Below are 24,977 nucleotides of genomic sequence, written 5' to 3'. Positions count from 1 at the left end.
TATTACTTAGCAACATGCATTTAAGGTTCCTCTATGTCTTTTCATGGCTTGATAGTTCATTTCTTTTTTTTTTTTTTTTAAAGATTTTATTTATTTATTTGACAGAGACAGAGATCACAAGTAGGCAGAGAGGCAGTCAGAGAGAGAGGAGAAAGCAGGCTCCCTGCTGAGCAGAGAGCCCAATGCGGGGCTCGATCCCAGGACGCTGAGATCATGACCTGAGCCGAAGGCAGAGGCCTTAACCCACTGAGCCACCCAGGCGCCCCTTGATAGTTCATTTCTTTTTAACTTCATCCACTTATGGTAAGAGAAAATATTTATATAACATCTATCTTTTCTAAATTACTGAGACTCAATAGGTCACCTAACATATGGCCTATCCTGGAAAATGTCCCATGTCCACTTGAGAAGAATATGTATACTGTTGTTAAGTAGAGTGTTCTGTATATGTATGTATATGTATGTTAGTGCATTGCATTCTTTAAGTCTTCTTTTTCCTTACTTACCTTCTGTTTGTTCTATCAATTATTGAGAGTATATTAAAATCTTTCAAATGTTATTGTAGAATTATCTATTTCTCCCTTATTTTTTCCAGTTTTATTGAGATATAATTGACATATTGGGTTAGTGTAAGATGTATAAAATAATGATTTAATACATGTGTTTATTGGAAAATGATTACCACAATGTTTAGGTTGTTTGTTTTATTTTTAGAGAGATAGCATGAGCACATAGGGGAGGGACAGAAGGGGAAGGATAATCTTAAGCAGGCTCCACACAAAGCATGAAGCCCAGATGGGGGCTCGATCTCATGACCCTGACATCATGACCTCAGCTGAAATCAAGAGTTGGACACACAACTGACTAAGCCACACAGGTGACCCTTATTTGTCTTTTCTTATGTTTAACTGAACTGCTCTATCCATTCTCTCAATCTCTATTTTCTGATTATCATTTATATATAAAATAATTACTAATAAAATATTTACTAATAATAATTACTTAATTCTGTCATTTTCTCCAGCTTTATTAAGATATAATTGACATATAACATTGTATAAGTTTAATGTATACAATGTGATAGTTTGATACATGTATATGCTGTGAATTATTTAACACAATAATATTAGTCAACACACCCTTCACCTCACATAATTAACATTTTGTTGTTGTTATAGTGACAACATTAAAGCTCTACTCTCTTTTTTTACCTGCATAATATAATGTTTCCTTTTTAAAGTTTTTATTTAAATTTTGTTAACAAACACTGTAATATTAATCTCAGGCATAGAATTTAGTGATTCATCATATACATACAACACGCAGCGCTCATCACAAGTGCCCTCCTTAACACCCATTTTATTGACTTTCTCCACATCTTCCTTTAGTTTGTTGAGTGAGCATCTTTAAGACAGTCTTTTAAAAAGATCATTGTGTAGTATGGGGCACCTGGGTTGCTTAGTCAGTTGAGGGTCCAAATCTTGATCTCATCTCAGGTCTTGATCTCAGGGTTGTGAGTTCAAGCCCTGTGTTGGGCTCCACAGTGTGGAGCATACTTTAAAAAAAAAAAAAATTGTGTAGTAGATCTGCCATTAGATATTTTCAAGGCCAGTTTCTGTTGATATTTTTTTTTTCCTTGAGTGAGCCATACTTTATTTTTTCTTTGTATGCCTGGTGGATTTTTTTTGTTGAAAAGTAGTTATTTTTATCTAATAATGTAACAACTGGAAATCAGATTATCCTCTTCCCTGAGGACTTAAATATTTTTTATTATTGTTTTTATTTTGTTTGTAGTTGTTGTGGTGGTTCTTGTTGCTGTTCTAGTCTATCTCTGTGCCAAGAATCAGTTGCAGGTGTACAATTAAGATCATCCAGGTCCTTTCTGAGACCTTCTCTGAGCCTATACAGCCACATTCTAATTTTTCCCTATGTGAAGTTGTTTTCTAATGTCCTAATCTTTAGTGTCTGGCTCCCAAAAGTGAGGGAAAGAAAAAAATTAAGTGGAAAGGAAAAAGGTGTTGGCCCTTTAAATTCTCTGGAAGTCACTTCAGCCTGGGGGATGGGGGATTGTTAGTGTGGGAGGAGGAAAAACAACAGCTGCATCTCTGTGATCAGACCTTGAGACTTGGAGGATAGGGTCTCTTTTACCCAGTTTGGTTCCTGCAAGCTATGTGGAAACTGCTCCAGGAACATGTCCACAACTGCCTGCCACGGTGGCTAGTAATAGGGAGTTGGTAGTTACTACTGAAATTGACCCAAATTAACTGCAGCTTGCCATCTAAGATATCCCCTGCAATCTGCAAGACTTCAATAGATCCGAGTTGCGAAAAAGTTGCAGCAGACAGATTCTGCCAGTGGAACTGTTATCTCAATGAGAAGACAGCTCCTGGTGCTTCCTACTCTACCAGCTTCTGAGACTCCTTCATAATGTGTTTTTAACATTAATAATTTTATCAATTTTTCCCACAAAAAAGTACTTCCAACAATAATATAAATTACATTAAAAATCTAATATTCATGGATTTCTTTTGAACTTTATTATATGTATCTTTTGTGAATTTATTTCTCTAATTCTTGAATGTACAAAATTAGGTATGAATGTAATTTTGTTATCTAGTTCTATATAAGATGCTATTCTAATATATAAACAGGTGGCCCTTGGTAATGTTTTGATTGTGTTAGTGATGTATTTCAATCATACCAGTTCTATTAAATAATTTTATGAGACATATATTTTGCCATATGATGAAAAGGTAGTTCTTTGGCTATTTCACTGTGGTACGATGGTATTTAAATGATACAAGCAATATGAGGTGTTTTTAAAGTAGTTTTCAAAAGGTTATATCACTCTTCTTTCTAGGGTAAGGTTGGCCTGGGACAGCAAAGTATCTTAGTAGTTGTATAACTACAAAGTAGTCACTGAAATAATGATTGTTTTTCAGGGTAGAAAGTCATAGACTCAGAGAGATACAAAAGTACCCAAGAGGGGGGTTTTCCTGCAAAAATAATATCTCTTTTTTCCTGGTAAATGATATCGATCTTTGTCTAATAGATCACTCTTGAGTAAAATAAGAACAGAGGAAAATAATTTGTTATTAAATTACTAAAGTGAGGATATATTTATAATCACATAAATAATTAATAGAAATCTTTTTCAATAATTTAGAAGTGCATATGCCAAAGTGAATTACATGGTTAAGGCGAGTTTCACTGGTAATTCTCACTGAGGCTCACTAAAGCATAACTCCTGAGCTATAAGTATATGTTCTTTTCCACACAGTTTAGACAGTGTAAAGCATATGTTACTTTATAAAGTTTTGTTAAAATACCATGAGCTCCTAAAGGGTAAATATATAAGATGGTAACAAGATTTAAGAAAGGAACATGTACTTAGAAAGTGAGGAGAATGGAAAGAGACTGATAATACAAGGATAAAATTGATGAAGCAAAGTATCACTAAAAGGTGAAAAGAGATGGAAGTCACAAGCATCAGAATTAACAAAAAAAGGACGTTTTCTTTTCTGAGATTAGAAGGAAGATGGGAAGTGTATAAAAATTCAAAAACTTTTTTCCAATGAAGAGAGAAAATTAATAGAATTGATGTGATAGTCCTCAATCTTTCTAATAAAGAAAGAAGGATATTATCAAAGAAAAGCAGGGGGAGGGTCCTTGGGTACTGGGGGAATATGAAATATTTAGGGATGAATGTAAAACTTGTTTAACAGCAATGAGTATTCCTATTTCATGAGTGGATAACATGAACTAGAAATATAATTAATTAGTGCATTTTCCTGGGCGCCTGGGTGTCTCAGTGGGTTAAGCCACTGCCTTCGGCTCAGGTCATGATCTCAGGGTCCTGGGATCGAGTCCCGCATCGGGCTCTCTGCTCAGCAGGGAGCCTGCTTCCTCCTCTCTCTCTCTGCCTGCCTCTCTGCCTACTTGTGATCTCTCTCTCTGTCAAATAAATAAATAAAAATCTTAAAAAAAAAAAAATTAGTGCATTTTCCTGACTTAATATTTCAGCAAACAAGGAGTAAGAGAATTGAATTATAGGACTGACCCAGCATTTGAATCCAATTAATAAAAATTTCAATAAACTAGATAATGCCTACAGCCTGTGACTACTGATTAGTTGAAATTTCTTTCCTTTCTATAAGTAAGATCTGTTATTAACCATAATAATCTACAGGGAGTTAAAGCTACTGACTGTGGTATACATCACTGGTAAGAATAAAAAACTCTGGAGTAGAACAAATTAATCATTTGTATAATTGTATCTGTTGTAAGCTAAATTGAGTAAGTTGTTTAATTTATTGTTGTGATTCATCACTTCCAGATGATCTGACCAGAACCAAAATATGGAACTATGAGACAGAAAGTGTCCTGTTAGATAAATACAGTTGCACTGACTTTACTCCAGAAGTGACATTAAAAGGGGACAGGCTTTCTTTGGCTTTGGAAGACTATGCTTATAGATTACAAAGTTCTTACTACAAGCTTAGAAAAAAGTGCCTCCCCATCCTTTTATCTCAAACAAACAACCAAAACAAATAAACAAGAAAACTCTAGCCTGCCCACCAATCCAACTTCTTTCTTTTCATGGGTTCCTTTGTAATACAGAAACTCTGTAATTAGCACTTGCACCTACATTATGGACTCATGAATAATAAATTCATTTAACAATTCATTAGCTGTTTTCTTCAATGCTTTTCTAAACAATTTCTTCTCCAAAACTTACCACAACCCCCCACCACCCCCAGTTTTCTGAGCTTTCTAAACCAATCCAAGATATAGACATGGATATTTGAGAAAATATGTATGTTTCATTAACCTCACATCCTAGTGAGCTTCCTCATAAAAACAAAGGACAACCCAAACCACAACCTTTACGTTTCAGATAGAAGGGAAAATAGAAGCAAGGAATGATGGGAGGAAGGAAAGAATGGGAAAGAAAGGAGGGAAGGAGGGAGGAGAGGAGAGGAAATTGGAAGGGTGGGGAGAGGAGAGGAGGAAGACCTGGTCTGAGTGTCGAAGAATATGGTTCAGTAAAATTCTACATTGCTGTTTTTTCCTCAGCCAAATCACCAACTAATAAAAGAGGAAAAATAAATATTAGTTGTGTGCTATCATTTGTCAAACTCTTTATGTACACTGGATTATTTAATCCATAGAACATTCCTGGGAATAAGGACTAGAGTGCATTTTGCAGATGAGGAAACTGACTAAGGTCCAAGCATGTAACCTAAGGCTGCACCATAAGAGTAGGGTCAATCCATTTCGGTCTGTTTTGAAAAACATTTGAAAAAATATTTTTTCTTCACTAATCTATAATTGAAAGTGAAAAAAATATGTAACATATTAAAAACAGAAAGATAAGTTGCCCTGCTTTGTTCCCAAATTCTCTGGTTCTTTGTTTGCCACCACTTAGAGTTAGAAGGGATACTTCAAATAAACCCTCTGGATTGTTCTTCACATGAAAGTGCTTTATAGCTAAATCTGCCTCAAGTACCACCTTCCTAAAATACAAATATTTTTTTCTACATTGGAACCTGTAACCATTATCACATCTTGTTTTATCTAAGAAATCTAAACTAGCTGGTGATACATCTTTGAGAAAAAGTATGTACAAGGCCTCAGAAATAAGGCATTAAAACATTATCAAAAATATTTAGGCATTAAAACATTATTAAAAATATTTAACAACCTACAGACTGGCAATGTCCACATTATCTTAAGAAAACATACACACACACACATACACATATATGTGTATATGTACATATATATGTATATATACATATATACACACACATGTGTTATAGCAGTTACAGCAAAGGAAGCTAAGATACAGAATTCCTAAAGAGACATAATATCACTGAAGAACTTATTTCCTGTCAAATCTCTCTTTAAAAATATTTATTTTTGCCAAATGAGCATATCACCAGAAACATCTTAACTAAAACCAAGATTAATTATTTAATATTATTGAATGCTGAGTCCTGGGAGATATTGTGCTGGGTGCTGGGTTAGAAACAGGAATGAAGATAAATATGATCCCTGTTCTTATGGAACTTAGCTCCCAGTGTAGAAAAAAAGATATTCAAGAATTATAGAAAAAATAATTATAATCGTGATGAGTGCTAGAGAAAGATACAGAATGCTCTGAGAATATTTTATAGTACAGCATTAAAGATCTTATCGAAATATTAGAGTTTGTTGCAACCAGAAGTCATTATTTCTGTTAACACATTAAAAAAATGAATAAGGGAATTTCTCAGAAAATTCTTCAGAAAGAAAATTCAACCTAAGCCAAGCACCTGGCTATATACTTGCATATTTTATTTAATTTACTTTTATAACAAAACCACAAGGTATCTCTTGACAGACCCTGGTTTTATTCTCCAATTTGGTGTGCCAAGTGCATCTTACACAATAACTGTCATGACAGAAACTTTAAAAATTACCTAAACAGTACATGAAAATTTTCTCAGTACTATTTTCTGTCTAAATCTTCAAAACTTGTACACAAGCATTGCACAATTATCCATTCCAGCCCTCTCCTTGTCTTAGCAAACATGAATTTTCAGATTATGCAAAGACCCCAATCACAAAATAAATAAAACTACTACCATTGCACAGCCCCCTGCTTTCTTGCTCTCCACTTCATTCCTATTTACACCATCCTGTAGTTACATGTCCTTCTCTGAGCAAGGCAATACCTCAGTTGTCCCCAACCAGCCAATTGCTCCTCTCTCAACATTTAACAGTAGCAATGGTAGTTCTGAGTTCCTGATAAAAATAAGTGAAGAGGAGACACACAGGTCTAGTCTAAGGGAAAATAACTGCGTTAACCAAAACAAGAATATTCTCACCCACTGTTTTTACTTGTATTATTTGTGGATGATTCTAGGCAGTAGAGGGAGAGCTGTAATAGTTTTTTATGTACCTATAAACATTTCTGCCCATTTTTTAGGGCCATATTTGGAGTTCCCCTACTGTTTATTCTGAATTCATGTTCAGCTAATTCTGACTGCTTTAATCTTTGGTGACTTTTAAAAATTAAATTTCAAGTTTAAAATTTTGTTTGAATGTAACAATAGGTAAAATGTCTGCAAATCAACAAGATGCTACTATTACACAAACTCTTCTCAGGTAAGAGGGAAAAAATTATTGCTTAGCTTTTGAGAAAAATCCCCTTATGATAATGAAAGTCTTTGATATAGCAGCAATAATTGCCTATGACATAAATTGAAGGCAATGTATAATAAGACTTGATTATCTTCAGGGCCTTCAGATTCCTTCATAACCTCACATACCACCCTATACCCTTCAGAGGAAGACATTTTGCCAACAGGTATTTCACTCATGAGTAATCTGAGCCCAAGTTTGTCCTTGAATAGGCACTAAAGGGGGACATTTGTTCATTACAGCTTCAATTCTGAACTTAAAGCTTTTATCAAAGACTTTCATCAAGATTAATTTCACAATGCCTTTTTTATGCATGTTGATTTCAGTTGTCACAAAAATAGTCTGAGTAAACTTATCTTCAAGACTCTAATTCTCATAAGGCTCTGAATTTCCCGTTTTTTGGCCCCATTCCTTATCCCTGTCCAAAACCAGAAATAATACCTGGGCCTTTTGAGACTCAGTCATCAGCAGAATGGCCTTCTTGGAACATTCTCTTCACTTCTTGCTTTAAAACCTGATCAAGCCCTCAGCCCTTTTCTCTGCAGCTCTAAGTCCTAACTCTACTACTAGAAGGCCTGGAAGTAGAGATGACATTCTCATTTTTTGTTGCTCCTGCCATACCATTGTTCTTCCCTCCTCCATAAACATGTTCCATTTAAATTTCATGACATCAAACTACAGCATTAATTCTCATTTCCTTGCTGCAGTACTGGAACAATCTTATCTTCCTCCACCCTGTTCCTTGAAGATTTTAGTTCCTAACTCCCCAATATAGTCTCAGACCCTATTCCTGTCATAAATTTCAGTTGACTTCTATGCCCACATAGATGATCCACCCAATGCATTGTCATTCAGTGCCTTGACCTTCTCTCTTCCAATTTAATCCTCCATCTTACTCCAGTTATTTACTCACATGACCATACCTCCATCTTTGTCATCCCCAATAACTACAGCTTCTCAATCATCTCAATTTGAGGCATCCCACTTTCTGACCACCATCTCCTATCTTTCTAGCTTAACTACCTATATTTGAAGAATTCCAACAAGTCTCTGACCCTACAAAAATCTACAGTTCATTGATTCTATCCACCTTAAATTGTATGGTCAGTGATAATCACTTCCTTGCATATACCACATATATCCTTAACTCTCCTTCCCTTCTCTTATCTCTTTGTATTTGGCTAAACCACAACCGTGTTTATGTCCAGTTCTCTGCCTACTCCATATTTGCACCTGTATATGTAAACATGGCTGGAGGAAACAAATAAATAAATTGACTTGTGCAACCAAAAAAGAGGCAGAACCCTTGGTGGGCCTCTGGATTTGGAAGGCAGCATATTCTTCATTTGGGAGGTTTTTTTAAAAAATTAATTCATTCATTCATTTTAATTTAATTTTGTGTGTGTGTGTGTTCCAAAATTGTTTATGCACCACACCCAGTGCTCCATGCAATATGTGCCCTCCTTAATACGCACCATCAGGCTCACCCAACCCCCCACCACCCTCCCCTTTAAAACCCTCAGTTTGTTTCTCAGAGTCCACAGTCTCTCGTGGTTTGTCTCATTTGGGCATTTTAATCTACCCCATTTACTGAGTGACCTTAAAAGCTTCTAGTTTTGACTGGGGTCTAGAACAGAAGGCTCTGCAAAAGGTTCAGGTGGCTGTACAAGCAGCTCTGCTACCTGCGTCATATAATCCACCACATCCAGTGAGCCTGAAAGGTCAGTGGTAGATAGAGATGCTATTTGGAGCCTTTTGCAAGTCCCTAGAAGTGAACAACACAAGCCCCTAGGATTTTAAAGCAAAATTCTGCCATCTTCTGCAGATAGTTACTCTGAAAAACAGCTCCTGGCCTGCAACTGGGACTTCATAGAAACTAAATGTACAACCATGAGCCACCAGGATACCGTGTGACCTGAGTTTCTAATCGTGAACTGGGTGTTAACTGACCCACCAAGGCACAAATGTGGCACGCATAGCAGTACTCCATTATCGGGTGAAAATGGTATGTATGTGATTAGGCTCAAGCAGGCCCTGAAGGCAAAAGTTACATGTAAAAGTAGCCCAAATGCTCATGGTCCTCACTCCTGCCACACTACCTTCTTTCTCCCAGCCTGCACCTATGGCCTCATGGAGAGTTCCCTCCAATCAGTTGACAGAGGAAGATTCTGGCCTGGTGTAGAGGTGGTTTTGGACAATAGGCAGACACCACCCAAAAGTGGACAACTGGAGCACTACATTCTCTTTTTCTGGGACATCCCTGAAGGGCAGTGGTAAAGGGAAACCCTCCCAGTGCACAGAACTTTGCACAGTGAACCTGATTATTCACTTTGTCTTGGAAGGAGAAATGGCCAGACATGATTACATACTGATTCACCGACTGTGGCCAATCACTTTTGCCCCAACCACCCATGGCATTGTCCAGTGGGTTCATGAACAAATGACTATGGTGACAAGGATGGAGGCTATCATGGGCTTAGCACATAGATTCCCACTTACCAAGACTGACCTATCTATGGCCACTGTTGAGTGTCCAATCTGTCGATTGAAAAGACAACATTAATCCTGATATGGCACTATTCCCTGAGGTGGTAGCCGGTTACCAGGTGGCAGACTGATTACTCTGGACTGCTTCCATCATGGAAGGGGCAGTATTTTGTTCTTACTGGAACAGACATTGTCTCTGGATATGGGTTTTCCTTCTCTGCATACAATGCTTCTGCCCAAACTATCATCCATGAACTTACAGAGTACCTTACCCACATCCATTGTATTCTACATAGCATTACGTCTGATCAAGGAATTCACTTCACAGCAAACAAAGTGTAGCAATGGACCCATACTCACAGAATCCACTGGTCTTCTCGTGTTCCCCACCCCCTTCCTGAAGCAGATGGCTTGACAGAACAGTGTAAAAGCCTTCTGAAGATTTTAGAGACTCAATTACAGTGCCAACTAGGTGACAACTTGCAGGGCTAAAGCAAAGTTCTCCAGAAGTCTGTGTATTCTCTGAATCAACATCTGATATATGATGCTGTTTCTCTTACAGCCAGGATTCACAGGTCCAGAAACCAAGCGGTAGAAGTAGGAGTGACACCACTCACTATTACTCCTGGTGACCTACTAGCAAAATTTTTGTTCCCTCTTACTGAGACATTATGCTCTGCTAGTTTAGAAGTCTTGGATCCAAATGGAGGAATGCTTCCACCAGGAAATACAACAATGATTCCAATGAACTAAGAGTTGAGAATGTCGGGACGCCTGGGTGGCGCAGTTGGTTGGACGACTGCCTTCGGCTCAGGGCGTGATCCTGGAGTCCCGGGATCGAGTCCCACATCAGGCTCCCAGCTCCATGGGGAGTCTGCTTCGCTCTCTGACCTTCTCCTCGCTCATGCTCTCTCTCACTGTCTCTCTCAAATAAATAAATAAAATCTTAAAAAAAAAAAAAAAGAGTTGAGAATGTCACTAGACTACATTGGACAACTCAAACCAATGATTCAATAGGCAAGGAGAAGAGTTGTTGTGCTTGATTGAACCTGACCATCAAGGGGAAATCAGGCTGCTAGTCCACACTAGACATGAGGAATGTACTCTGTCCAGAATATGAGAGATACTTTAAGGCATCTCTTACTATACTCCCTAAGTGATTAAAGTTAGTCTGTAAGAATCCAATCAAAATAGGACTACTAATGGACCAGACTCTTCAGGAATAAAGGTTTGAATCACTCTACTAGGCAAAGAACCATAATCAGCTAAAGTGCTTGCTGAAGGCAATAGTGAGAAATAGGTGAGAAAAAGATTCTTACAAATACTAGCTATAACTACATGACCAGTTACAGAAATGAGGACCATAATTATCCTAAGTATTTTTTCCTGACTTTTGTTATATGTTTGTGTGTGTGATATGCATGTTATGCATGATATGCATAACAGAAGTATTTGCTTAGTGTATATATGTGTGTATATATATATATACATATATATATATGCAGCAAACATTTTGTCTTTCCTCTTATTTCCTTAAGTAACATAGAACATATTGTGTGCAAGTATTATTAATTTTATATCATTTGGTATTTAAATTATAGGATATAAAGAAGAGAAAGTATCATTCAAAAATTTTACCTCCTCTTGTAGGGAAGCAAGTATTTTAGGATATTTGATAAAATTACAATCTTGTTATTGTTTCATTTGGAGATTAAATATGGTTAAGGAGAAGTGTGTAAGTGCCAAACTGACAACTGTGTAATTTTGTGTCACCTTGACTGAGCCACAGAATGCCCAGATATTTGGTCAAATAGTATTCTCTGGTGTGTGTGTAAAGACATTTCTGAATGAGATTAACATATGATTCACTAGACTGTGTAACGCAAGTTGCTCTATCCAATGTGGATGAGCCTCATCCAATCAATAAAGGCATGAATAGAAGAAAAAGGCAGAATAAGAGAAATTCATTTTCTCTGCCTGTCTTCAGACAGACAAACTACAGCATTGACTCTTCTGGAACTCTATCTTATCAACTTTAGATCCCAATACTTCTGTTTCCATAACTGTGTGAGCTAATTCCTTATAATAAATCTCATACACTTCAAACCCCTCAGACTGTTTTTCAGAGTCCATAGTCTCTCATGGCTCACCTCCCCTTCCAATTTACCCAAATTCCCTACTCCTCTCTAACGCCCCTTGTCCTCCATGCTATTTGTTATGCTCCACAAATAAGTGAAACCATATGATAATTGACTCTCTCTGCTTGACTTATTTCACTCAGCATGAAGTGGCGGGGGGGGGGGTGGGAGGTTGGGGTACCAGGTGGTGGGTATTATAGAGGGCACGGCTTGCATGGAGCACTGGGTGTGGTGAAAAAATAATGAATACTGTTTTTCTGAAAATAAATAAATTGGAAAAAAAAATAAATCTCATACAGTTCTGTTTCTATTCAATCTGTTTCTCTGGAGAGCCATGCTAATACACTAAACTATTTCATCACCACAAAAATCATCTTCATGTTATCTCTTTACAGTCATACCGACCCTTCCTCTTCTCCAACCCCACCATCCCTAACTTCCGGCAAACACTAATCCAATCTTCATCCCTATTTTTTTCATTTTGAGAATGTTACATAAATGGAATCTCATTACATAACCTATGAGATTGTTTTTTTTCACTTAACGTAATGTCCTTGAGACACATCCAAGTGGTGTGTCTATCAAGACACACCTATTTTGTTCCTATTTTGATTAGTGTTCCATGGTATGGATGTAGCACAAGTTGATTAGTCATTCACCTACTGACAAACGTTATGATTGTTTCTAGTTACTGCTTATTACAAATAAAGCTGCTATGAATATTTGTATGTTTTTGTACAAACATAATTCTCATTTCTCTGGAATAAAAACCCAGAGTGATGACTCAGTCTATGGTAGTTGGGTATTCAATTTCTAAGAAACTGCCAAATAATTTCCCAGAGTAGCTGAATGATTTTGCATTCTATCAAGATGTACGAGAGATCCAGTTTCTCTGCATTCTTGCCAGCATTAGCATAGACACTACTTTTTACTTGAGCTGTTCTAAGAGGTGTGTAATGATACCTCATGATTTTAATTTGTATGTCCCTAGTGACTACTGACTGAACATCTTTTCCTGTGCTTATTTGCCATCTATGTATACTCTTCAGTGCAATGTCTTCATGTTTTTTTGCTTTTTATGGATTGCTTAATTTTTTTACTGCCCATTTTCTAAAAACTCTTTAACCATTTTTATGTGTACAGTTCAATATTAAGTACATGTTGTGAAATCATCACCACTATCCTATTCTAAACAGTTTTATCCTCCAAAACAGGAACTCTGTCCCCAGTAAGCAGTAACTCCCAAGTTCCTCTTTCCGCTAACCTCTGGTAACTTCTATTCAATGGTCTCTGAATTGGACTTTTCTAGGTACCTCCCCTAAATTAAATCATGTAATTTTTGTTCTTTTATGTCTGACTTATTTAACTTAGCATAATGTTTTCAAACTTGATCCCTGTTGTAGTATTTCACTCCTTTTTATGGCTGGCTATTGTGTAGATATAACTTATTTTGTTTATCCACTCATCTATTAATGAATATTTACATCCTTTTTTAAAAGCTTTTAAATTTTGTTGAAGTCCAATTTATTGCAAATATTTTCTCCCATTTCATGTTTAATCTTTTCACTTGCTTGATAGCCTTTTATTGTTGTCTTTTCACTCGCTTGAAGCCTTTTATTGTTGAACTCCCTGAGTTCTTTATTCTAGATAAAAGTCTTTGTCAGATATCTGGTTTACAAATACTTTCTCCCAGTCTATAACTTGTTTGTTCATTCTCTTAACAGGGGAAGTTTCCCTGGAGAAGGTTTTTAATTTTGACGACGTCCAATTTATTGATTGCTTTTAGTATTACGTCGAAGTACTCTCACCAAGCCCTAGGTCCCAAATATTTTTTCCTATGTCTTCTAAAAGTGTTATGATTTGATGTTTTACATTTAAATCTACGATCCATTTTGAATTAATTTTTGTACAAGGTGTGAAGTTTAGGTCAAAGTTTTTTCTTTGCCTATAAATATCCAATTTCTCCAGCACCATTTGTTGAAAAAGCTACCCTTTCTCCACTGAATGGCTTTTGCATCTTTGCCAAAACTCAGTTGTCTGTCTATTTCTGGGTAGTCTAACCTGTTATATTGATCTGTGTGTTTATCCCTCTACCAGTACCACATTTTGTTCATTACTGTAATTTATAGTAAGTATTAGATTTGGGTTAAGTGATTCTTCCCACTTAACGCTTCTTTCAAAATTATTGTTACAATTTCAGTTTGCCTTTCCATATCAATTTTTGAATACTCTTGTATCTCAAAAAAAAAAATCTTGCTGGGATTATAATAGGAATTATGTTAAACCTGTACTGTCGGCTGGGGAACAATTAGCATCTTTACTATGAGTTTCCCAATCCATGAACACAATATGCATCTCTATATATTTATATTTCACTTTATTTCTTTCATAAGTGTTTTGTCGATTTCAGTGTAAGTCCTGCTCATGTTTTACAAAACTTATACCTAAATTGTTTTGTTGTGACTGTAAATAGTATTACATTTTTTATTTTGGTTTCCATGTGTTCATTGCTAGTATATAAAAGTATAATTGATTTTTGTCTATTATCTTGTATTCTGAGAACTTGCTGAACTCACTTTAAGTTGTTTTGCTGATTTCTTGGAATTTTTAAAATAATTCCTTCATTTTGTTAAAAATAATAAGTTCATTTGTTCAATACATTATTAGATTGTTTACTTTGTGCCAGATACCGTTCTAACTACTAGATATGGAGGTTACTGAGAAAATTAGAGTTTCTTGACCTCATGGAGCTTAGATTTTAGAGGAAAGAAAAGGACTGCAATCAATTAAATAACAATTAAGTTAATTTCACTTAAGTGGTTGATGGTTAAGTACTATAAAGAAATAAACAGAGTAACATAATAGAGTGGTAGATAATCTAGAACTGACCCTATGAGGAGATGACTTCTGAGCAGATTTAAATTATAGTAACCAGAGAAAAAAATTTCAGTAAGTACAAATGCCCAAAGACCTGAAAGAGGATGACCTGAGGAAGAAATCATAAGAAGGCCAGTGTGGCTCACATTGTAAGGAGGAGAGTAGTAGGAAAAGACTCAAGAGTTACTTCATGTAAAGTCTTGCAGTTAATAGTAGGCACTTGAATCGCTTGAATTTTATTCTAAATAAGATAGGAAGCACTGACAGTTTTAAAAGTTGTTAGGGAGTTGCTTTTCGGCCTTTTGGCTAAGATCAAGTATAAAAGTTGTTAGGTTAAGTTTGGTGTGTGTTATTGAAATCATAAAAAATATCACCCCACCATACCAGTGATCGGTATATTTCTTTCTATCTTTTTAATTTAAAAAATGTACATTAACATAAAATGCATAAAGTGATTATTAGTAATTATTCACAAGATGATTTATTAATCACAGTTCTTTCTAATCTACACAATGAGTTTGCTTTTAATTCTATAGAGAAATATAAATAATCTCATAACTTCATAGTAGTGGTGTTGCAGTTGGCCAACTCTAACCACTGCCTTTGAAAATGTCTTTCCTCTTTGCCTATCACAAATATATAAACGCACACACACTTCTCAACTAATAGCTATTTATTTAACCTCTGGTGCTTTCATGACCTTGTCTGTAAAATGTGTCCACTGATGTCTACTTCCAAAGTCTATTTTGAAAACTAAGAATAAAGTATACTATATTGAGTCCCAGGAAAACAGAGGGTGTTTAATAAATGCTATTTTCCTATCCTGAGCTTTTTCTCATTCACCCCCATCACAGCTCCTACTTTCAGATTTAAGATATTTCTAAAACCATTTCATTCATAACTGGAGTCTAAAAACATTTCATTCATTCATTCATTCATAAAATTTATACAAAATTTTAAAGCCTGTGGCAATAGCACCTATTAATTCAATGATTAGGGGCAGAACACACTTCAGCAAAACCTTTCCACAGACTTTTGAAAATATTTTAAGATGTTGAACAAGAACATGGTATTGTATATAACTTTTAGTTGTGGGATAAAATCAATTATGTAAAATCACATTCAAATGAAATCTTAAAACAATAGAACAGGATATTGTGTACATTTTTTTTAACCAATGGCAACATAGGAAAACATGCTTTGACTATTTGAGGATAAAAACCTACTAAATATTTTATTTCATGCATCTATCACTCAAGAAATACTTTAAAAACACTGAGTCATGGGTGCTTTTGGAAGCCTGATAGTATGAAACTATGTTATCTGTGTTATGCAGACTGAGAACAACTTGCACTATGCTCTCTCAGACATCTTATTTTACAACATTCAATTTCTCAAGAGAGAATATTAACAAAAAGAAAGAAATGTTATTAATGATCTGTTAAGTTTTTAACTAACCAGTATTTTTTTTTTCTCCTATTTTGGAGTGATTACTTCACTCCTGTTACTCAGCAATCTTCAATCATCTTCAGTTGGCTCCCTAGCAAATCCTTAACTAAGGCTAATTCCAAATCTCTGCTACTCCTCAAATTCATAGGCCTACTGTTCATTCCTCTTAATGTTTCACTTTTTATATTATTTTTGTCTTCCAATACGGAACCATTCCCAGTAAAGTACAACTTTCCTCTATAATTTTACCCTCTATCTATTTGAAAAAGAAAAGTTCCAAAGTTATTCCTGTGCTCTAGCATGGTTGTCTTTTAGACTCATCAACTGCTTTATTTCTCTTTTATCTTCAATTAGCAATAATCGCGCCTCGGATAAACCTCATTGGCTACGATACTGCCACTGCGCTCTTTTATCTTCAATTTCTTCCTATAAACTCAGTCCAAAAGTTTACTCTACTTGGTTCCTTTCTCATCTAAACTGCTATTCTTATGATTACCACAACTGGCATGTTAAATATGTTGGTGTAATCATTTTGTAAATTGGTAAAAGAAAAACATAGGGCGCCTGGGTGGCTCAGTGGGTTAAGCCGCTGCCTTCGGCTCAGGTCATGATCTCAGGGTCCTGGGATCGAGTCCCACATCGGGCTCTCTGCTCTGCAGGGAGCCTGCTTCCTCCTCTCCCTCTCTCTGCCTGCCTCTCTGTCTGCTTGTGATCTCTGTCTGTCAAATAAATAAATAAAATCTTTAAAAAAAAAAAAAGAAAAACATACAACTTTATTCATTTTTCTTTTCTCTTTTTAAATTTTATTTATTTATTTGACAGACAGAGATCACAAGTAGGCAGAGAGGCAGGCAGAGAGAGAGAGAGAGAGGGAAGCAGGCTCCCCACTGAGTGGACAGCCCGATGCGGGGCTCGATCCCAGGACCCTGAGATCATGAGCTGAGCCGAAGGCAGAGGCTTAACCCACTGAACCGCCCAGGCGCCCCTTTATTCATTTTTCTATTGAAAAATATTTCTATTTTATTTCTATTCTATCTTAAATCATTTAAGTTTTGTCATTATTGGAGGCCATTTATGCCTAATTTCACAATTATATTAGCTAAAGGTGAACGGGGATATAATTACACTATTTTTCTTTCCAATTTAAAGGCCTCTGATTAAAGGCTATATTCTTATTGCAAATCTTTGGACTTTAACTTGAAAAATTACAAGCATAACTGTAGCTGTTTATTGTAAACCATCTTCAATGTCAGCATGCTCGCATAAAGGCATACCTCAGGGATAATGTAGGTTCAGTTCCAGACCACTGTAGTATGAAGTAAGTATCACAAGAGTCAAATGAGTTCTGGGGTTTCCCAGGGCATCTAAAAGCTACGTTTACACCATACTGTTGTCTATTAAATGTGCAATGGCTTTATGTCTAAAAAACTACATACCTTAATTTAAAAATACTGTATTGCTAAAAGATGCTAACCATCATCCGAGCTTCCAGTGAATCATAATCACTGCTCACAGATTACCTTCACAAGTAATTATTAAAAAGTCTGAAATATTGCAAAAACCAAAATGTGACAAAGCCACAAAATTAGCAAATACAGTTCAAAAAACCGCGCCAACAGACTGGCTTGACACAAGGTTACCACAAGCCTTCAATTCATAAACCAATATCCGCAAACCACTATTTACTCTAGCACGTGAAGTCCAAGAAAATGAGGTATTAAACACTGTGAAATTTTCACCTGGCTTTCTATTTTCGAAGTACTCTCCGAGATGAACATGGGCAAATATATACCTTTCATTCTTTCTCACCTGCCACCTTTTCCTTACTCTTCCATTGTTTGGACACCTTTTAGTTTTTCAATATGACCCAAAAGCTCACTAAAAAGATACTTAGAGGCTTGACAAAAATCCCTACCCATACTGGCCCTCACTACACGCACCCAACTGCCAGTACAGTTCTTACTTTACTAACCACAACACTGAAGGCACTCACATTTAGGAGCCTTAGCTCATTTCTCGATGAAGGAGCCAAGACCTAAACCATTTCTCCTCAGTCACAGTTTTGAGTTTCTCTTCCTTACTTACTCCCCAAATGTTTTTCTCTCGTTTCCAAAACGTTTTCACAAAATTTTACACAAATAGCACTTCCTCAGGCTTTCACGAGTAACCTGACCGGCACAGAACCTACAGAGTTCGGAAGGTGGGATTACTAAATTCGTGGTCACTTCCTCAGCGTCCGCTCCTGGCCGCACCTGCCAGAACACCGCCTGTGACTCGACACACGCTACCCAATGACGCGAGCGTCGCCCTGCGACTCCACAGGAGGCGGCCGCACCTGCGCAGCTGCGAAGGAGCGGGGCGGGGCTAGGCGAGGAGGGGCGGGGAGGCGACGGGAGCGTAGTCTGGAGGGTGGCCGCGAGTTGGGGAGGATTTGGAGGGGGAGAGGAGGACGGGGGGGGGGGACGGGGGGGGGCGGAGGGCCTGAGGGCTGTAGGGCCGGAGGGCGGGCCTTTCCGGAGGGAAAGGTGTTTCACTTCCTGTTTGCGGGAACTTCTGAATCCGGGTCAAGGAGGGTTCGCCTCCTCATCTTCTCCGGGGCTGACCCGGCACTTTCAGTGACAGCGGCTTCTGACTCAACCTAAGGCTGGTTTCATCTTACGACCTGCTGAGCCCGGACGTCCACACCTGCCTCCGGACGCTAGGTCGCGCTTCCTCCACCTATTGGGAGACAGCCACGGGCCTTAAGTGACCGCCGCCGCCGGGGGTCCTCGCCAACCGCTCCGCGCTGATGCTGAGGGGGAGCGTGGGCCCGGGGCGGCGGCGGAGTGCGAGCCTCTGGCTCCCTAGGCCTGCCGCGGGCGCTGCCGGTTGTTACGCTCCCCAGACTTGCCACCTCCCGCCCGGGCTTGGATGGGCCCTTCTGCCCGATAAATGTGGCTGCTGAGACTGCGGTGGCGGTGGTCGGTCCCGCTGCTGCTGCGGCGCTCCAAGTTCACCTGTGCCGCGGGACTCTCCTGCCCCACGTCGCCCCCCGCTCCTAATCCCGCGGCCCCGGCCTTGCAGTTTGGCGACAATGGACAAGATCCTGGAGGGCCTGGTGAGTTCTTCGCACCCACTGCCCCTAAAGCGGGTGATTGTGCGGAAGGTGGTGGAATCGGCGGAGCATTGGCTAGACGAGGCGCAGTGTGAAGCCATGTTTGACCTGACCACCCGGCTCATTCTGGAGGGCCAAGACCCCTTCCAGCGGCAGGTGGGGCACCAAGTGCTGGAGGCCTATGCGCGATACCACCGGCCAGAATTCGAGTCCTTCTTCAACAAGACGTTCGTGCTGGGCCTCCTTCAGCAGGGCTACCACTCGCTGGACAGGAAGGACGTAGCCATTCTGGACTACATTCACAACGGCCTGAAGCTGATCATGAGCTGCCCATCGGTGCTGGACCTCTTCAGCCTGCTGCAAGTAGAGGTGTTACGTATGGTGTGTGAGAGGCCGGAGCCGCAGCTGTGTGCCCGATTGAGCGACCTCCTGACCGACTTCGTGCAGTGCATCCCAAAGGGAAAACTGTCCGTCACCTTCTGTCAACAGCTTGTTCGAACGATAGGCCATTTCCAGTGCGTGTCCACCCAGGAGAAGGAGCTGCGGGAATATGTCTCTCAGGTGACAAAAGTGAGTAACTTACTGCAGAACATCTGGAAGGCCGAGCCCTCCACACTCCTGCCTTCCCTGCAGGAAGTTTTTGCAAGCATTTCTTCCACAGGTAAGTGTCATTATATTCCAGAAAAATCTCTCTTGGAAATTCAGTATGTCTCTTAGACACACACCATGTTTGCTTCTCTGCCCTGAAAACATTCTTAATGGAGAACAGATCTTAATACCCTCATCCAAAGTTTTATTCTCATCCACTTCCGTATTTAGGGTGTCCCTTTGTACCTTTGGGGGCGGGGGGGGGGGGGAAGCAGTGTTCCTATTTTAAATGTTGAAAACATTGAGGTCTAAGACCTTTGGCACTGAGTAAGTTGCTTAATTACCTAGCCTCTGCTGAAGTTATGGAATGCTTTGAGGATGACAGCGACTAAATAAAGCTTCTATTCATTAGTGACTAATGATAGCATAATAATGTTGACCATATTATTATTGTACTGTGACTCTGTCATCTTGTCGTTACTAGTTTTTCTCCTGTTTTTTAATTTTCCCACTTTTTTATTCATGGGCTGTGTGGTTTGTTTTATTACTGGATTATCACAGTTTAACTATGTAGTTTTTGCATATTGACTTTTTTTTCTCTACAGTAGTTTATGAGAGAGGGTATAGGTAGAAGGAGGGAAAGACTATGAGAACTTAAATAGATGTTTTTGTGCTCAGTGTATATAGCCCATGAACTACATCCTTAGTGGGAAGGAGTGGGAAGGAGTCAAGTGATAATTGGCAAGAAAATGCTTTCTCACCAGGAATTTTACCTTGTACTTACATTCCTTTTTTGGACTTGGAGCTTTCAGCTCTGTAAGTTGTGAGACAATAGACCCAAAACTGTGTTCCTTTCCGCTCTACTTGCTACAACCATTCTCCTTGGCTATTTGAAGTTGAACTTGTGAAGGAGGTGTCTTTTATGTTGGGAACCAGAAATAAGAGTAGAGTTTTAACAAGCTCCGTATATTCTGATGAATTAAATATGTTTAGGAAAGAATAATCAACTAAATATTTGCAGTATCTGAGTTGTCTTATTTTTTCATTGTAATTTTTCTTTTATTACCTGTGTTGCTAGAACTGTTAGATTTCCCCAGAACTTGTTCAACAGTAGCAGTAAAGGAACTTGTCTTGAATTTGCTTAATCATTATATAATTTAAACAAAGTCCCCTCAAAATTCACCTTAATTTTTACTTCTTTAAGAGATTTCTTTTAAGTCTTCCTTAGAACAATGGCTACTGTAATTAATAGTTACAAGTTACTTTGGAAGATCTAAAGTGGGAATTTAAATGATACCTTGAATTTCTTTTCTGACTGACTTACAAATGAATATTTTAACGCAACTTAATATTAATATGACTTAATATTAACTAATGCAGGAGAATAAAGTAACTTATGAGCTGAATATGGTGATAGTGAACAGTAGCTTTTATATTGCAGTAGTTCTGTCTATAATGAACAATCATTGCTCCTCACGTTTCATCCCTCATTTCTGTAGTTTAACATTCCTTGGATGTTAGCCTGCCCATGAGGTAGAGCATAACAGCTTGTCCTGAGTAACACCTTTGCTGCGAATACTTTTTTTTTTTTTTTGTAAATTGTTGTTTCTCTCTAAATACTTTACTTGAACCTTCTTGCCATATCCCTTTTTCTTTTTTTTAATTAAAAAAATAGATTCATCATTTGAACCTTCTGTAGCATTGGCAAGCCTTGTGCAGCATATTCCCCTTCAGATGATTACAGTTCTCATCAGGAGCCTAACTACGGATCCAAATGTAAAAGATGCAAGTATGACCCAAGCTCTTTGCAGGTACTTCTTCATGACACTGTAGATGGTGTTGTAAATTTGGGAGGAGGAAATACTTTATTGTATTTTGTGGGTAATGAAAAACTTAGATGTTTAAACTGAAATTGTAGAATGAAATACATATTCTCCAAATTAATTGGAATGAATTATTTACCTTACTATCTAGGTTTGACAGGTCTCCCAAATTCAAAGTAATTCAAAGTCCATTTTCAGTTCAGCTTTTTAAATTCCAAAAATATACACATGAGTAGACTTACTGTACAGTAAGGAATTGGTTGGATTATCAGTATATTTTACTAATTTACTTACTCATTGTGGTTTCCTGCAACCTGTTTTCCCTGGGTTTTTGTTTTTTGTTTTTTTAAGCTAAGTACATACTTTTACTTTCTCTTTCAGTCAGAATCTCTGGATAATACACTCTACCTTAGTCTGTTTAAAATGTGTTTTTTCTTCCTTATTCTTAAATAGATGATTGGGTAAAATGCAGAATTCTAATTTGATAGTCATTTTCTCAGTATTTTGAAAATAATACTGCATTGTCTTCTGGCATTTATTGTTGCTGATATGGTGATATGGAGTCTGCTGTCAATCCAGTTGTCATTCCTTTGTGAGTAGTTAGGCTTTTCTGGTAATGTTTATGTCTCTTGATGTTTTTCAGTTTATTCTTATATTTCTAGGTGTAAACGTAATATATTTATCTTCAGCATTTTCATGCTTTTATTAATTCATTTGTTCATTTATTCAAACCATACTTATAGACACTTAACTTACCATGAGTGCTAGGCAGTGTTTCAAAACCTCTTTGAACAAATGGATAAAAAAAATCTGTCTTCATAGATTTAGTTTCTAGATGAAGAAGAAGACAGTAAATTAGTAACATATCTCTTTGATTGCAAGATGCATTCTAATTTCAGAGATGTTAAAATGTGGAAATATAGTCACGTGGTATTCTAGTCTAATTGGCATGACTTTTCCTGCCTTAATGGTACATAAACTAATAATACATCCTAAAATTAATTTTGTTTTAGATTTTTTAAAATATGATAATTAAAATTATAATTTAGTATTTGAATAGTGATAACTGTTTTTGGAAAAAAAGTAGATAGGAAGGACATAAAGTATGAGAGATTGGTTTGCAATTTTAAATTAGGTGGGTTAGGAAGGCCTCAATGAGAACATGAAGATGAAGTAAAGACACAAAAGAGGGAGCAAAGCCTGTGGAGATCGAAGGGGAAGAACGTCAATATTGTCTTAAAACTCACTGATTTTTTTCTTCAGAGTACCCATTTATAGGGCTTATTCTAGCTATTGAGTTTCTTTATTTCAGTGACTCTATTTTTCTTTAAAACCTCAACCTCTGCTCTTTTTAAAAAAATTTTTATTTATTTATTTGACACAGAGACGCAGCGAGAGAGGGAACACATGGGGAGTGGGAGCGGGAGAAGCAGGCTTCTGGCTGAGCAGGGAGCCCAAAGTGGGTCTCCATCCAAGGACTCCTAGATCATGACGTAAGCCGAAGGGAGATGCTTAACAACTGAGCCTCCCAGGTGCCCCTTAGTGATTATTTTTCTAATCGAGCTTTTCTCCTCTACCTATTTTTGTTTCACATCTGCCTGAGTTTTTTTGTAGTTTTTTTCTACAGTGTACACATTAGTGCCTGTGTATGTGGCACATCTAAATAAAATATAAGGATTTGGAACAAAATGGTTTCTGTGTACCTGTTACAAAATTGTAGTCATGACATAGAAACTTAAGTATTTATGTTGGATATTCAGAAAGCTACATGTATACAAATCTCACTATCTGTAACACAAACTTTGGGGACATGAATTTTTTTTCCACTTTTCCCCCCTTTTTGTCTAGTGTTTGAAAAGACCCTTCTATTCCAACTTTCCTTCTTTTTTCCTTGTGCTCTTAAATTTAACTAAATCAATTTAGCTGTACCTATTACTCTCAGTTTCTTGTTGCTCATTCTCTCAACTTCCATAGACCTATATAAATATCATTCCTGCTGTATGGCCTTTATCTCTACTACATTCAATTTATGGTGATCTCCTTGCCATATTTAGTGGTCTGTATTTTTGTTTTCATAGTCCTTAAAATTATAGAAATCCTGTGATACCATGCTGTTAGGATATTTTTCATATTGTTCTTCTTATTTTTCCTTTTCCCTTTATTTTTATCACTTTATCAATTCTCTTCTATATGTCTTCTATATGTCCAAGTCTTTATGTAAAGTTCTCATTGTTTACTTTTAATTTTAAGAAACACTCTTACCAAGGCAGCTGGTGGCTTAGTCATTTGAGCCTCTGACTCTTGATTTTGCTAAGGTTTTGATCTCAGGTTTGTGTGTTCAAGCCCCACATTAGGCTCCACGCTAGTCGTGGAGCCTACTTAAAAAAAAAAAAAGAAAAGAAAAAGAAAATGAAAAGAAAGACTTCTATCTCATCCATCTCTCCATAATGAAATTCTGTATATGTCCTATTTAGCAGTAACACTCCATTATAAGTGTGACCTCAACAGCACTAAAATTTCTTTCTCTTTGAGATGAAGATACCATAAATTATGTGGTCCTTAAATAAAATAGGAAGATTCAGAGAATTATATATTTCATAGGTGAAAGTGAAATTAAAAATCCGTTTGTCTGTCACCTTCATTGCCTAGGTAATAATATCTAACATTTTTCATTACATGCCATAAGTCATTGCAACAGAGTCTTCTAATTGGTCTTTTTGCCAACAGTGACTTATACTTCTCTCTCTTCTCTAAGTCATCCTGATCTATTCAATTCTCCCACTGCAGTAACAAACTGCAGTGACTTCCACCCATTACTAAATCAAGTGCAAATTCCATTTCTTGGCAGTTGGCACTTTTCATCTTAATTTTTCAACCTTTTCAAAATAGCCATGGTATCTAACTTCTGAATTTTTCTTGTTTTTAAAAATATATTTGGTAGTTAATTTTTGCCTGTTTGTTTCTGTGGGAAGCTATGATTCAATTTTTAAAAGTTTGCATATTTAATTTATCCTGTATGATCCTGTTTAACCCATAGTCTATCTGAAGTAGTTATTCTTATATTAAGATGTAACTCAACGGGATAGCAGTGTTCATTTTTATCATTCTCCTACCTTCTCCTTCCTCATAGTCTGTATTTCCCCACACGTAGCACTTACTGTGCTTGAACTGTTATTTTCTGTAATCCAGAGAAATGCAAATACCATACCAGAAACAGATAAGTAACATTAAAGTATGAGATTAGCCAGATGTAAGTGAAATAATAAGGAATGGGGTACATAAGTACCTTCTAAAAGAGAATGCTGATCTTCAACTCTGGTTTTCTTGTTGCCA

General features: G+C 37.4%; 1 protein-coding gene and 1 pseudogene across 1 annotated transcript in view; one reads left to right on the top strand and one right to left on the bottom strand.

Moving 5' to 3' along the window:
* Nucleotides 1-16,399: 16,399 nt before the first annotated feature.
* Nucleotides 16,400-16,550, bottom strand: LOC122890653 (annotated as a pseudogene).
* A 2,182-nt stretch (nt 16,551-18,732) lies between these two features.
* Nucleotides 18,733-24,977, top strand: part of USP38 (ubiquitin specific peptidase 38) — a 37,200-nt gene continuing 30,955 nt past the window's right edge. Inside the window, exons 1-2 of the mRNA XM_044224960.1 lie at nt 18,733-19,894; nt 21,497-21,632. Coding sequence (XP_044080895.1) covers nt 19,213-19,894; nt 21,497-21,632 — 818 coding nt within the window. The 5' untranslated portion in view covers nt 18,733-19,212. The remainder of the gene's footprint in view (nt 19,895-21,496; nt 21,633-24,977) is intronic.

This window comes from Neovison vison, chromosome 11 (genome assembly GCF_020171115.1).
Source record: "Neovison vison isolate M4711 chromosome 11, ASM_NN_V1, whole genome shotgun sequence".
Taxonomy (NCBI): Eukaryota; Metazoa; Chordata; class Mammalia; order Carnivora; family Mustelidae; genus Neogale; species Neogale vison.
This window is presented reverse-complemented; position numbering and strand designations above follow the sequence as displayed.